The sequence below is a fragment of the Urocitellus parryii genome, chromosome 10 (assembly GCF_045843805.1).
Source record: "Urocitellus parryii isolate mUroPar1 chromosome 10, mUroPar1.hap1, whole genome shotgun sequence".
NCBI classification, from domain to species: Eukaryota; Metazoa; Chordata; class Mammalia; order Rodentia; family Sciuridae; genus Urocitellus; species Urocitellus parryii.
Genome location: NC_135540.1, coordinates 46,651,950 through 46,665,753, shown reverse-complemented (window position 1 = coordinate 46,665,753; position 13,804 = coordinate 46,651,950). Strand labels below are relative to the sequence as shown.

Sequence of the window (13,804 nt, the reverse complement as noted above, 5' to 3'; positions counted from 1 at the left end):
AAAGTTGAAAGATAAAAAATGTGGCGAGGATGTGGAGAAAAGGTAAACCTGTGTAGTTGGTAATATTTTAAGAGATTATTCCAACCATCTTGGAAAACAATATGGAGGTTCCTCGAAACACTAAAAATTTAATTTACCTGATGATTTAGCAATCCTGCTTCTGGGTATTTATCCAAAGGAAATAAAATCAGTGTGTTGAAGAGCTATCAGTACTCCCATGTTCTTTGCAGTTTTGTTCAATAGCCAAGAATGAATGCACCTTTAAAATGTGGTACAGATATATATTGGATTAGTAAATCCTTTAAAAAGGAAATTCTGGCCCAACATGGTGGTGCATGTCTGTAATCCCAGTGGCTCAGAGGATGAGGCAGCAGGATCTCTGGTTCAAAGCCAGCCTCAGCAACAGGGAGGTGCTAAGCAACTTAGTGAGATCCTGTCTCTAAATAAAATGAAAAATAGGGCTGGGGATGTGGCTCAGTGCCCTGAGTTCAATCTCTAGTACCACACACACACACACACAAAAAAAAAAAAAAAAAAAAAAGAGAGAGAGAGAGAGAGAGAGAGAGAGAGAAATTCTGTCACTCACAGAAACATGGACAAACCTGGAGGACACCATGCTGAGTGAAATAAACCAGGCACAGGGAGATAAATACCCACATGATTTCATTTGCACATGGAATCTAAAAAAGTCAAACTTACACAAGAATATGGAGAAAGGATGGTGATTGCCAAAAGCTAACCAAAGTAAGACAAGAGAGGGGGAATTAGGAAATGGAAGATATTGGTCAAGGATACACAGTGTCAGATAGGAGGAAGAGATTCTGGGGATCACTCAGCCTGGTAACTATTATTAATAATATTGTGTTGTATATTTCAAAATACCTAGAAGAATGGTCTTTGAATTTTCGTACCACAAAGAAATGAAAAGTACTTGAGGTGATGGATATATTAATTTGATCATGTCTCCCAAGATATAGATGTATCAAAACATCACACTTGACCCCCCAAATATATATAATTATCAAAATTTGTCATTTGAGAATAAAACAATGACCAAACAAACTGGAATACTTAATGGGTGCTCAATAAACATATTTGGTAGGAATATCAAAGGACTATTCCCTTTCTAGCAAATATTTATTGATCATTATCTATGCACCAAGCACTATTTTAGGATACTGGTTCTGAAGGAAACAAAGATCCATTTCTGCATGGAGTATACAGAAATAACAATAGATATAATAAACAACTGAATTTCCAAGTATGTTAGATGGCAATAATTGTATACGAAAAGGAAAATTAGTAGAGTGGGGGAGGATTAGGAGTGCTATGGGTGGGCAGCAAGATGAATATCAAGTATGGTGGTTGGGTGATGGCGGGCATCACTGATTCGCACTTACTTTGAGTTTGCAGCCTTCATTCTGGCACAGCTTCTTGACAAGGGCTCCAATGATGATCATAACAGTTTCTCTGATGTCATTGCTTGCAAAGGAACCTTTGAACTTACTCTATTAACAGGGATAAAAGAGGCCATTAAGACATTTAAATATTTTAGAGGGACACTTTTAGGAATAAAGTAACCAATAACTTGAGTAAAATATTTTCATGTTCCTGGATACCAAACTCAGAAGGTTGCTTTTGAAACATTTAGAAATTCACTATCTAGTTTTGAATGAAGAGTTAAAAGCATGGGCCCTGTCCTGGTATTCCTAACCACGGCCTTTAAACTCTTATTCAAGGGTTTATGGATTGGGTTCATCAGGTTAGTCAGTGAACCACAAAAAGTTTTAAAAATTTAAGTATGAATGAAGTCGGGCTTCATTGTTTTTTACCAGATTCTCAAGTAGGCTTGTTTTCCAAAAAGATTACAGACTGTTCCACTAGATCATAAGTGGATAAATATAATTTTCTAAAAAAATCTCAGACTCAAGAGAAGTTGGGTCTGCACTGAATATAAAAATTTAAATAAGGGAATAATTGTATCTCCTCAATGTATCTGTATAAATACCATAAAGATTTTTAACTGAAAGGAAATTTTAAGTTGCTTATTAAAGCATAACCTAGACTTTTCCCTTCTAAAATATCATCATTTCCCACATATGAGAAGTGAGTCTTTAAGTTTCCATAATGTATCATTTATGCTAATTAGTGAGACTGTAAAGACACTAAGTGAAATATTTACTGTGCAGTCAAAGATCCATGGGTAGAAATAGTCCAGTGAAGTCTGAATGTGAATACTCAGAAGGTATTCACAGTTTGTAGTCTTCATTCTGATCTGAACAACTTTTAATTACTGCTTATATTCTTGCAGGTTTTCGGTTTGTTTTTTGCTTTTAGCTGCTGAGAGTCTTTATTTTCCCTGAGTCTACTTGACTTACAATGAGTGTTCTCAGGAGTTCCTCATCAGGATGGGAGGCAAATCCACAGGCGTAGAGAAACCTCTCCTGGAGGACAATGCTACTGTCACTCTTGAAATCCAAAAAGTCCAAAATGGCTTCTAATGAGGCTGGAGTCTGAGCAGAGGTGACAGCATCCACCAGCTGAGGTCTATGAAAAAGGCATCGTCACACATATCAGTGCTTTGGGTGCTTAAGGAATTATTAAAAACCTCGACCACTCACAGACTCTCCACTGATTTGAATTTCTTGAAGAAGTGAAATATTTGAAATATTTTTATTTGAACAACAACAAAAAAATCTTCTCCAAAAGATCCCCTTCCCATTTTATTTAAATTGCTCCCTTAAGTCTTCTTTTTCTCATTTAAACAATATATGCATAGAATATACAAGCTCATTTTACTATATTAACCTAAGTCAAGAATAATTTGAACATTTGTAAAATTAAAATTATATAAATAATATTATAAATTAAGCTCAAATTCTTCTCTATACCAGTAATATATAAAAGGGGTGGTTCATCAAATTGATATTTTTTCTATTTTTTAATATCCTCAAGGGAAGTAAATAATAAATATGATCAAGAATAAACAGACTTTTCAGATCAAAAACAGAATTCTCTTCTTGATGGTTTGAGTCCTTTGAACTCTGACAGCTGCTGTGGGGGCGGCGGCTGCCGTGTGTGTGTGTGTGTGTGTGTGTGTGTGTGTGTGTAAGTAACTTGGCCAATTTCCATTTTTGATTATGTTAATAGAGTCTACTTTCTTTTTTACACATGTTAATGAATCACTCTTTCACCAAATATTGCAAAATGTGTGAATTTCTTTTCTCTAGATTCTTTTGGTTACTTACGACAGTTCTCAATTTTCTGTATAAAATGAGACATCAGTTAGATCGTTAATGAAATCACATGTTCAATGGAAAAGTCATACCATTCTTGTTTGTTTCAGTCAACTCTGAAATCTTTTCAAACATAAATTAATAGCTTGAGAACACAATTGCAAAAACAGCAAGGCACCCGTGTGCCAGGGTGTCCTGATGAAGCCCTGGCTTTACCTCTCTTATGCGCCCATCTAACTCTAATTTAAAATATGTGCATCTTGAGTCACTCTTAAAATTCGTTCTTGGATTTTTGGTCCAGTGACCATTAAGTCATTACATTATGGCATATATAATTGTTGGATAAAAATGTAGAACAACAGAATAATTGATTTGGAGGTGGGGTAATTGATTTAGAAGGAGTCTTTCTTGCTTGATAAAAATGATAACTCAGCAGAGTTTTCCTGACAGAGCAACCCACTGTAAGTTTGGGGAACTTACAGGACTTCTTTCTTTTCAGTCTTCAGAATTTGGAGGATGTCTTCTCTCTTTGCAGTCCTGAGGTGCTGAACAAAGGCCAGGAAGTTTCTGACAGCTTCAGTATTGGAGAGGTTGTCAGGCTCCAGGTGTTTCCTGATGGACTGCCAGTGTTCTGACAGCTATAAAACATAGCCACAGGCTCATGTCCTGCTCCTAGTTCTGAGCATCTACATTTACAAAGGCTGTTCTCCCCAGAAATGAAATTTTACTTGTATCTGACAAGCAGAAGACGCTTTTTGTATCTTTGCTCAGTATGGTTCTTGTCTCCCTGCCCATATCACACCACTCCTGAAGGCCAGAGGCAAATTGAGAGGCATGCTAACCCTGAGTGCCATTCCTCTTAGGAGGATCATTTTTGTCTATTAGTAATAAATTTGAAGGACCTTGGGAAATAAATCACTTGTGCCAGGGCATATGGTCATCCCATGGCTATACTAAGGGAATTATATCAGAGACCAGACTTTGACTACCCTAGTGAAATTGTGCAGAATTTTAATTAACAGCAAGATATTTTGTAAGGAAAAAAAATCAGAACTGCTGAAGTATTGTAACAGGTTTCTGATTCATTTGCCCCTCACTGGATGGCACTTTTTTCAATAGTTTGGTTCCATACTCTTTTTATAGTACTGTTTGTATGAAATTTAATGTTTTACTGTTACTGAGATCTGAACTTATATCTATGTTTAGTAGAGTAGTATATACATAAAGGCAGTTCTCTCTCACACACACACTGCAATTATTCTACTTTGGTTTTAAAACATAATTCTAATTGATGACATATTTAAATAGTAAATAATTCTAATTGATGACATTTTCTGGCTTGGAGAAAAACTAAAGAACTTATTTATTGTACTTGTCTACTTTTCACCTAGCTGTACAGAATATGTTAAATTGCATCAGTGACCTCTAAATTTCTAACTCTGTGATAATCACCATTCTCCTGGTTTTTAAATTATTCATCCATTCTTGTAAGCAACAGACACTTATTTTTCTCTTTTGCAAATCTCTTTTAGCTATCTCATCCGAAAGGATATTCCAATGCAAAATTCTAGCGATATTTAACTTCATATTTACGAGGTTGTTTCTGAAGCCAAAGAGCACATCTACATGAATTTAGATTTTTTTCTTTACAAAGTTGCTGTAGTAACATTATACTGAAGTTGGAAAAGCAAAGTCCTCAATAACATAAACACTTTCTGCAATAAATAATCTTAAACAGCTCATAATGTTTAATAACTGTGGTGGGGGACTAATAGTTCACAACATAAGAAAATATGATTCCTTTCTTTAGTCATTCCCTTAAATAATTTTTATCTCATAAGACATTGGAAAATTAAATGGCTGTGGAAGGAAAACAAATAAAAGAAGAAATAGAGTTTGAAAATTATAATGTCATGTTTCAAAATGTTTCAATTTTCCTCTAATCCATAAATTTTATAAACTAATCAGGTATCAGACTGTTGTCCTTTAAACAAATTGTGGTATTATTTTCTGATGACTTCATTTTTCTGAATATCAGTAATGTTTGAGGAAGGAGCTCTGTATAATAGCTACACATAGAACTTGCAGCCAAGGTTTTCTCCAGACAAGTAGTTGAATATTAGGAAACACAGAACCTTAAAGTCATTTCTGTGACCATAAAGCACAACTGATTCATGCAGTCAATGAAGTTTCTCTTTGTTACACTGAAAATCTTACAAGATGATCTATAGTTTGCCTTTGAGAAAGAATATCCCCTTTGTGGCTGTAGTCATAGAAGACACTGAAGTATGGTAGAGACACGTACCCTAATTCAGGCAGAGAATTTGGAATCCTCCTTAATCCTGAACAACAATACTTAGAACATTAGGATCAATAAAGTACCTTACATCTGAAAAAACCTATATACAATTCTGCCCTTACAAAATTCAAACACTTGCCTGTGTTCTTGAGAACATTTATTTCCCCCAGCTTCATTAAGTCTTTCCTCCCATAACCTAAATTCCAGGTTTGATTTTCAAAAAGCTGTCTTTAAGTCATAACATATTTTGTTAAGCAAGTAGTAATTATTTCTTCATTATTGTTATATCACGCATCATCTCAGGATTGTGTCGTTCAGGCTACATCACCCTCACTTTGTGGTGGCTGGTAGTTCTTTAGAAACTTTCTTCATAAAATTAGCTGATGCTTCCAATGGAGAGAAAAGGAAAATAGAATCTTAAGCCACTATTAGCCCTCAATTTTTTCATACTTACAGAAGGGCATCTTTTACATTCGCTCTGGAAGACCTGCCCCACAATAGGGATAGCTGTGTATTTTGAATCAACTGCTTTAATTACTGCTGCAACCTGCTTTCCAGGTTTCAGTCTTGGGCCTGCTTCCGTTGTCCTCAGCTCTAATTTCTGCCTGCATAATGCCAAAGAGAAATTGCACTTTATAAGCATTCTTCTGAGTGAACAATACAAATTGTCATTCTTTTGAAAAACAAAATACACAGGTTATTCAGGTTGTAAAAGTTCAAACTTGGGTATCTCCAGGGGATAACTGAAACCTCAAGATAATTATGAAGTCTTTATAAAGCAGTGATTTTGTTCAATGATTCAAAAGTTTGTCAACTTTCAAAATATTATGACAAGAAAATAGAGGAGAGAAAAATTCTCCTCCAGCATGCAGAACCAGATGTGAGATGTCAGCCTGCTTGAATTTAGACCAGCTTTCTGAAAATGATACTTGAATACAACCATGCGTCACTTATTAACAAAGACAGTTAGGAAGGCTTATTTTCCAAAAATGGACTTAACAATATTTTCATCTAAAATTATCTTCCAGAACTTAGTCTCTCTGCCATCATCTCCTTTCTTGAAATGGGATAAGGGTGCCCCAACTAAGAGAGAACAGTAAAGTGACATAGTGTGACTTCTAAAGCTCGGCCATAAAAGGGACTTCAGCTTTCATCTGGCACACCATCAGCACATAGGCCTCTGGAGTCTTGAGTTGTCACATAAGAAGTCAGTATTTTTTCTCTCACATGTGGAAGCTACAAAGAAAAAAGTAAAAGAAGGATGGGCGGGGGATCTCATGAAAACTGAAGGGTGATCAGTAGAGTAGAGCAAAGGAAGCAGTAGGAAGAAGGAGAAGAGGGAAAGGGAAAATACTGGAGAATGATACTGGCCGAATTCTATTGTTATATTGTGTGCATATACAGATATGTAACAATAAATCCCACCATTATGTACAACTATAATGCACCAATAAAAATTTGTGGATAAAAACGTCTGGCCACTTGAATAGGCCATGCCCAGAGATAAAGAGATGATTGAGTCTTCTCAGCTCAAGCATCAGACACATGAGGGAGCAACCTTAGAATAATTCTAGCTCTAGCTTGTCACTGTCATTGCTTAGCAGACACCAGGCCAAGGCAAGCCCAAAATTATGAGAGAGAATAATACAGTGGTCATTGCTTTTTATACCATTGAATTTGTGGTGGTTTATTATAAGGAAACAGAAACTGGATAGACCTGATAAACAATTTTAACCATTTATTTTATATAAGAATATATGAAAACAATAAAGAGCATGAAGTAGAATGCAAAATTTAACTCCAGATGAGACTTGAATAAAATTTCAAGGTCTTTATGGTTTGAGACACTTCTCCTCTGATTTGCATTCATCTAATTCTGATGTTAGGAGCAGTTCAAAGGAAATTTTTTAAAAGCAATGGCATAACATATAATTCACTTACTGTTGAAAATGTCCTTTTGAATTAAAATATCAAAATAAAACAAACAGAGTTGAAATTTCAGTTCTTAATCTTGTTAGAACCATTCTGATCAGAGAACTGGTCTTAAATTCATACCAACAAGCTCAAATATTTACATACTATAAATCTCATCAAAAATTGTGTCACATTTCTTTACTATGGAACTTTTTATGTTTCTTAACAATAACTTTAAAAACTCTCAAGGATGCTGGGGGGTGTGGCTCAGTAGCAGATTGCTTGCCTAATGTGTACAAGACCCTGGGTTTGAGCCCAGTACAACAAAAGGGAGGGGGGGCAGGAAAAAAACTCCCAGAGAAATAAAAAGCAAATGCCACCATTTTTTTAACTATAACATTAAAAAACACAAGAGAAATTAGAAAATGAACTAGTAGTTTGTCTTTTTTAAATTTAAATTCAAATCAATAAATAATTCTAATGAAATTCTATTAAAAATGGTATTTACTTTGTGCCATGTATTATTACAGATGATGTGAAAAATAAAGGTGATTAAGATGTAATCTCTGTTTTCAAGAAACCCACAGTCAAATAAGGGAACACCATACACACACACACACACACACACACACACACACACACACACATTTATAAACCAAGTATAATGTCAAAAAACAGTAATGGAAATTATAATTTCAGCATTATCTTACTTTGACACTATTGTTCCTGTGATGGTTTGGAGGAAATTCATCCCAAAAGCATGTATCTCTTCTGCAAGCACAGCTACAACAAAACTGTCTTCTATCTTATAGGTAGTGACAGATGTGGCTTTGGAACTGACACCCAAAACCTAAATAAATAAAAAGATAAATATCTTTTTAAAAAAGAAATACACTTTTTTATTCTTTGAAGTAAACCAAATATATAACTATCCCACACTCTTCCAAAGAACTACCCTTTTATCCCCTTCCCCATCACCCATATCTACAACATATTTAACTAAATCTACTTATTTGACATATATGAAACTATAACTGAAACATATAAATGTTTCCAAATTATATTTATACCTTATTTTTCTATTATTTAAAATTAATCTGTACAACATGTAATTATTTGATCCTACCTGATTTTGGGTTGTAAATGCAGACCTCTCAATTTTGCATGAATCCAAGGCCTTAATTTTTATCACTTTATCTTGATGAGCCTGGTAAGTCACTTTACAATTTCCAGAGACATCTTCCTAAAAAAGAAAAGCAAAAATATAATGTTTGGAATTTGGCAAGAATCTTTTAATTCTAGTGGGAAGTGATTTGAAAATGGAGGTCCCTAATACATAATTGGGGGATGCTTTTTATTTCAGGATGACAAAACGAAAATAGAGAATTTAGTCTCCTCTAGCATGTTGATTCTTTCTCACCTTCTTTGGTTGAAGATTAACAGCATCCTTTCAATTGAGCCAGGAATATTTCTCTCTATGCCCAATAAGAGTTGGACAAATGGCCTGGCAATAACTGAAATCTCTAGTAAGTAGATAATTATGTGGCTAGGAGAGTTGATTTTTTTAAGGCTGTATATAGACTCTGTGTGTGTGTGTGTGTGTGTGTGTGTGTGTGTGTGTGTTACTTTGACTAGCTGTTGACTACTGCGTATGCTTAAAAATCTGTGGGATTAATTAAACTCATTATTCATCAATTTGAATTTAGGCAAATGTTTCCCAATGTAGATTCAGTTTAGCTTCTCTGAGCTTTCCCCTGGGATCTGCCAGCCCCAGTCTGCCTCAACTCTAGCAAACTAGCCAGCATTCCCTTGTCCCAGCCCTGCAATCAGATTTTCTCTTCCATTTGTGGGCTAGTTAAATTCAGACTAGGAAAGTTGGAGTCTAGCCCTGACTTCAGTGTGATACTGGTGGATCTGTTTAACTTCCCCAATTAACCTCAGTTTCCTTATTTGCAAAATGAGAGAAGTTGGTGCCAATTATTAGTTCCCCACACTGACAGTGCATCCTAATTATCTGAGGAGATTGTTAAAATACAGATGTTCAGGTCCCCTACTCTACTGATCACAGTCTCTGGGATAATCCTCATAGGGTAGTGGTACACAGCGATGTCTGGAGATCACTGGAATGATCCCCAAAGTTTCCTGTATATCTAACAATTATTCTAAGTCCCCTTGCTTATTAGAAGTGATTCTAAATCCCTTTATCTTGTATTTAAGTAATAAAACATTGGGATAAATGACAATTGTTTCATATGTAAATGAGAATTGAGCAACCAACTCATCTTTCCTGAGCAATATACCATAATAGTAACTCATCTACTTAATTTCTTAAAGAAGAACTTATAAACAAATTTGGCAACTCTATTGACAAACAAGACACTGACTCTTATTAAGTACCTCATCTGTTTTTCCAGAAGTTAACTGCATCTGAAATAGGCTAGCCAAGCCTCTCTTGAGATTTACTATGGCCACTGGCTCATTTGGATATGAATAGAACTCCTTGACCTATGAAGAAAAAAAAGAAGAAATATATATGAAGCAAAAATGCATCACTTATCAGATTTAGTTAAATAAGTGACCAGAAAGGTAATAGTCTCACCTCCACTAATTCTGGAAGAAAGTGCTCTATTACTACAAAGCTGTGAGTTCTTTGTGTATGTGTGAAAAGAAGCGATTTAGACTTCTAAGAAGATAGATCACTTAAGATGTGAAATTTAAGGGGCTCACAGTGAAGGTTCTGAATATGATGGGCCCTGCATAGGGGAGAAAAGAGCACTGGTACAGGCTGGGATTTCTGTCAAAACAAGACTTGGTCAAGAAAGAAAAATTAGGTATAGTCCCTTTGAACATATCACCACGTTCCTTACCTGCAACCCTGTTGAAATGAAACTAACCAGGATTGAAAATAACAGCAAATAAAAAGATTCTCAGAAAAAAAAATGATAATTGTCACCCTTGAAACTTCTGAGGTAGCAATAGCCTATGAAGGTCATGACAAGGACCCAGGCATGGCCAAGATGCCCAAGGATAAAATTCCAGAGGGGCGAGGTTTTTTTCCAGAGCATTCATGTTGACCTTGGGTAAAAGGAGATACAGAAAGTTGGAAGATTTGAGATGGAGTTGCTACAGGCTGCCCCAGGTACTGCTTTGAGTTTCTTCTAGAAGATAGGGAAAAGAGGAGGAGAGGAGGTGACCGTGATTTGGTAGCAATAATAAGTAACTTATCTTTGTTTTATTCTTTTTCCTTTTTTTTATTAGTTGCTCAAGACAATACAATAATCTTGACATATCATACATTTGATTCAAATAGGGTATGAATTCTCATTTTTCCACGTGTACAGATAGGTACTGTGTCTTTTATTGTTTGGATAAGTTAGCCGATGTGTAAGAAACAGGATAAATACACAGAGAGAATTCTCTGGGAAGCAGCCTGTTGTTTTTTATCCTGTATTGACTCCAAAGACTCACAAGTTTTAGAAATAGAGGCTAGATATGTTTTCCCTATAAAGATTCCCAAGGTTTGTGATAATTATAGCTGAGAATTTCTACCAGAAATATCTAGAATGCCTTCCTATTCATCTTGAAAAACAACCATGACTTTTCAAGTAAAAAAGAAAGTTCAGTAATTATGTAATGATTCAATTAATATAAATCTGAACAATTCATCCTACATAAAAATCTGTCATGCATTAGAAGAGAATATTTGGCTAAATTATCCAAACAACAGTCTCAACCCTTTATTTTTATTTCCTACATATATTCTGCCTAGTGACATATTTACTAGACACTTTATCTGACAATCAATTTAGTCATTACACTGGACCACTGGACAAACCTATAAATGTTAGAATAGTGTTGTTTGTCCCAGTTAAAAAGGAACTGGAATAATGATCTCAGTGTCTGAAAATCCATGGTATCATGTTCTCAAACAAATCACTGGCAATTTCTCAAATCCAAGCTGAGTTTCTGATGTTCTATATTGTAAATGGGGTCTTTTTTCTTTTAGTAAACTGGGTCTTCTTTACTTTAGCCATGATAATGCCATTTCCTTTGCAAATATCTGGAGGTATGATATCTCCAGATAACATGCCTATTAAGATGTTTAATGGGATTGCTTGAACCCAGGAGAGTTAGTGTTCACTCAGTGGTGTTGTGCACATGAGTCTGGCTGGTATATTCTGGCCTGAGACTTCAATAGTTTAGACAGCATAGTTGTTTTTTTCCCCATTAAGTGGGGAAAATACCTGTATCATTATTCACTTCATTTTCCTTCCAGATTACAAAATGTGCCTATTTACAGAACTATTTAAATTTTACATGAAATTTTAGGAAACCCAGTTCTCAAATTTAATTTTTTACTATGCAAAACATCAAATACTCTTCTCTTATTGACTCACTTGTTTTTCCCCAGAAGCTTGAAGAATGTAAACTATGAGACACAAAGAAAAAAAAATAATTCTTTCAATTAGTTTTATTGTTTCCCTAGAAATAGGAAAGGGGACTAGTCTCCCCCCCCCCCCCTTTTGTATGACTACTACCTCTGGAGCTTAACTTCTGTCTCTTCAGAGCAGACCAGTGAAATCCAAAGTGGAGATAGTATTTGTATACCTATTTGCTAAGGGTCAAAATTATTTTAAAAAATAATCATACAACAGAACTTTACAGTTCTGAAATAATGAATAAGTTCATTATTTCACAACAGGAACTAAGTTTTATTATACCCAGGCCAAAAAGCTGATTACTTCATTAGGTACTGAGATGGTTCTGAACATCCCAGAGCACAAGGTTTTTATCCAAATCCACAGTCTCCAGAGTTTCCAGAGCACAGTAGCAGGCACAACCAGGTTATAAACTAAGCCTTTAACCCAAAGAAACCAAATCTAGAAGGAGACTGGGAAGGTTGTCAGGAAGGGAAGCAGTGCCTCTTCTGATCAAATTTGGGTGGCCATCTTCTCAGAATCCAGCATCATTCACATTTTTTCTATAGAAAGGAGATGTATATCTGCACACACTCCTTTAATTATATATACTTTAAAAACAAAAGAAAAAAATTATATTGCCTGGCCAAATAGCAAAAATAAATGAAAAGATCCCAGCCAACAGTGATTGATCATTTTATCTTAGTTATGTATCTCAGACAGCACATCTAGGAAATGGCACTTTGGAAAACAAACAAATGAAGGAATAGATGGAGAATTTGAAAACTCTTAAGGTGTCGCAGTTCCTTTGAAGGTTCAGTGTGTGTCCAAGAGGGAGGCTGCCAGATTCATAGAATAAATTAATGCCTGGAAACAACACAAAATAAGAGGCCAACTCAGCAGCCATGCGGTTAATTTAATCAATACAGACAACCAAAACCAGGAAAGGAAAGCTGATAATTATCTGGTTAATTAGATTAGCATTTCAGGCTAAAAAAAAAAAAATTGAATTTATGCTGCAACTTGAGGCTTCTTTCTCTCGTCAGTGTTAATCAGCCCAACCAGATAACCGTCACATTTCCAACTTACTTCATGATTTGTAGACAAAACCAGAGTCGCACCCAAACACTTATGTAGGGAAAATGAGCAGCAATGGAAAAAGGAACATGTGCAATGAATATGCATATGAATATTTTTTGAGAGAGAGAGAGAGAGAGAGAGAGAGATATGCATATGAATATTTTGATGAGTTTTCTTTTATAATGTAAATAAGGGAGTTCCAAATGGGAAGGGGAGAAGGGAGGACCTCTCTGGAAGGACAAAAATACATGCTGATGAGCATCCTTGAAATCATAGAAATTTCCAGTAAAACTTAATTTCAGTAAAAAATGCTCCCTAAGAAAATTGCACCTCAGCATTTTTACCCTGTCTTTGCATAATTTCTCTCACAGTAAGCTGAATTCCCAAAGTAATGATCTTTCTAACAATGATATAGCTGAAAATTCCACTTTGGCTTTTTAGTCTCTGGGGTCAAGTATTTTCGAACAGGTACTTTATCGTATAATTGAGAGATATGATGATGTACTTTAACCTGTGGTGACAGTAAATCATGACAAATCAGAGCTCCTCTAGAACTGGCACATTGGCATCACTGAAATAATGACGTGGCTGTTCCATCCCAGCCTTTGAACAGAGAGGGCAGTGAGTTCTTTTGTGCATGTAGCAGAAGACTTTGTACTCAACTGTAAGTGAAGGAGCTATAAAATGACTGGGTGTCATTAAGATTATAAATGCAATTAATATTTTACAGACTCAAATGTCTTGCTACGTTGGAAGCCCAGAGAAGAAAATAAAAGTATGTCATATTATTAACCAAGTCGAGACATATGCAAATCAAGTAAGTGAACACATATGGTAAAGAATGTAATAATGCCTAC

General features: G+C 35.4%; 1 protein-coding gene across 1 annotated transcript in view; it reads right to left on the bottom strand.

Moving 5' to 3' along the window:
• Positions 1-13,804, bottom strand: part of Mttp (microsomal triglyceride transfer protein) — a 49,885-nt gene that overhangs the window by 25,982 nt on the left and 10,099 nt on the right. The window contains exons 4-10 of the mRNA XM_026398111.2: positions 9,847-9,954; positions 8,576-8,692; positions 8,160-8,299; positions 5,990-6,140; positions 3,717-3,874; positions 2,379-2,547; positions 1,401-1,508 (exon numbers count right to left, since the gene is read on the bottom strand). Of these exons, the coding sequence (XP_026253896.1) occupies positions 1,401-1,508; positions 2,379-2,547; positions 3,717-3,874; positions 5,990-6,140; positions 8,160-8,299; positions 8,576-8,692; positions 9,847-9,954 (951 nt within the window). The remainder of the gene's footprint in view (positions 1-1,400; positions 1,509-2,378; positions 2,548-3,716; positions 3,875-5,989; positions 6,141-8,159; positions 8,300-8,575; positions 8,693-9,846; positions 9,955-13,804) is intronic.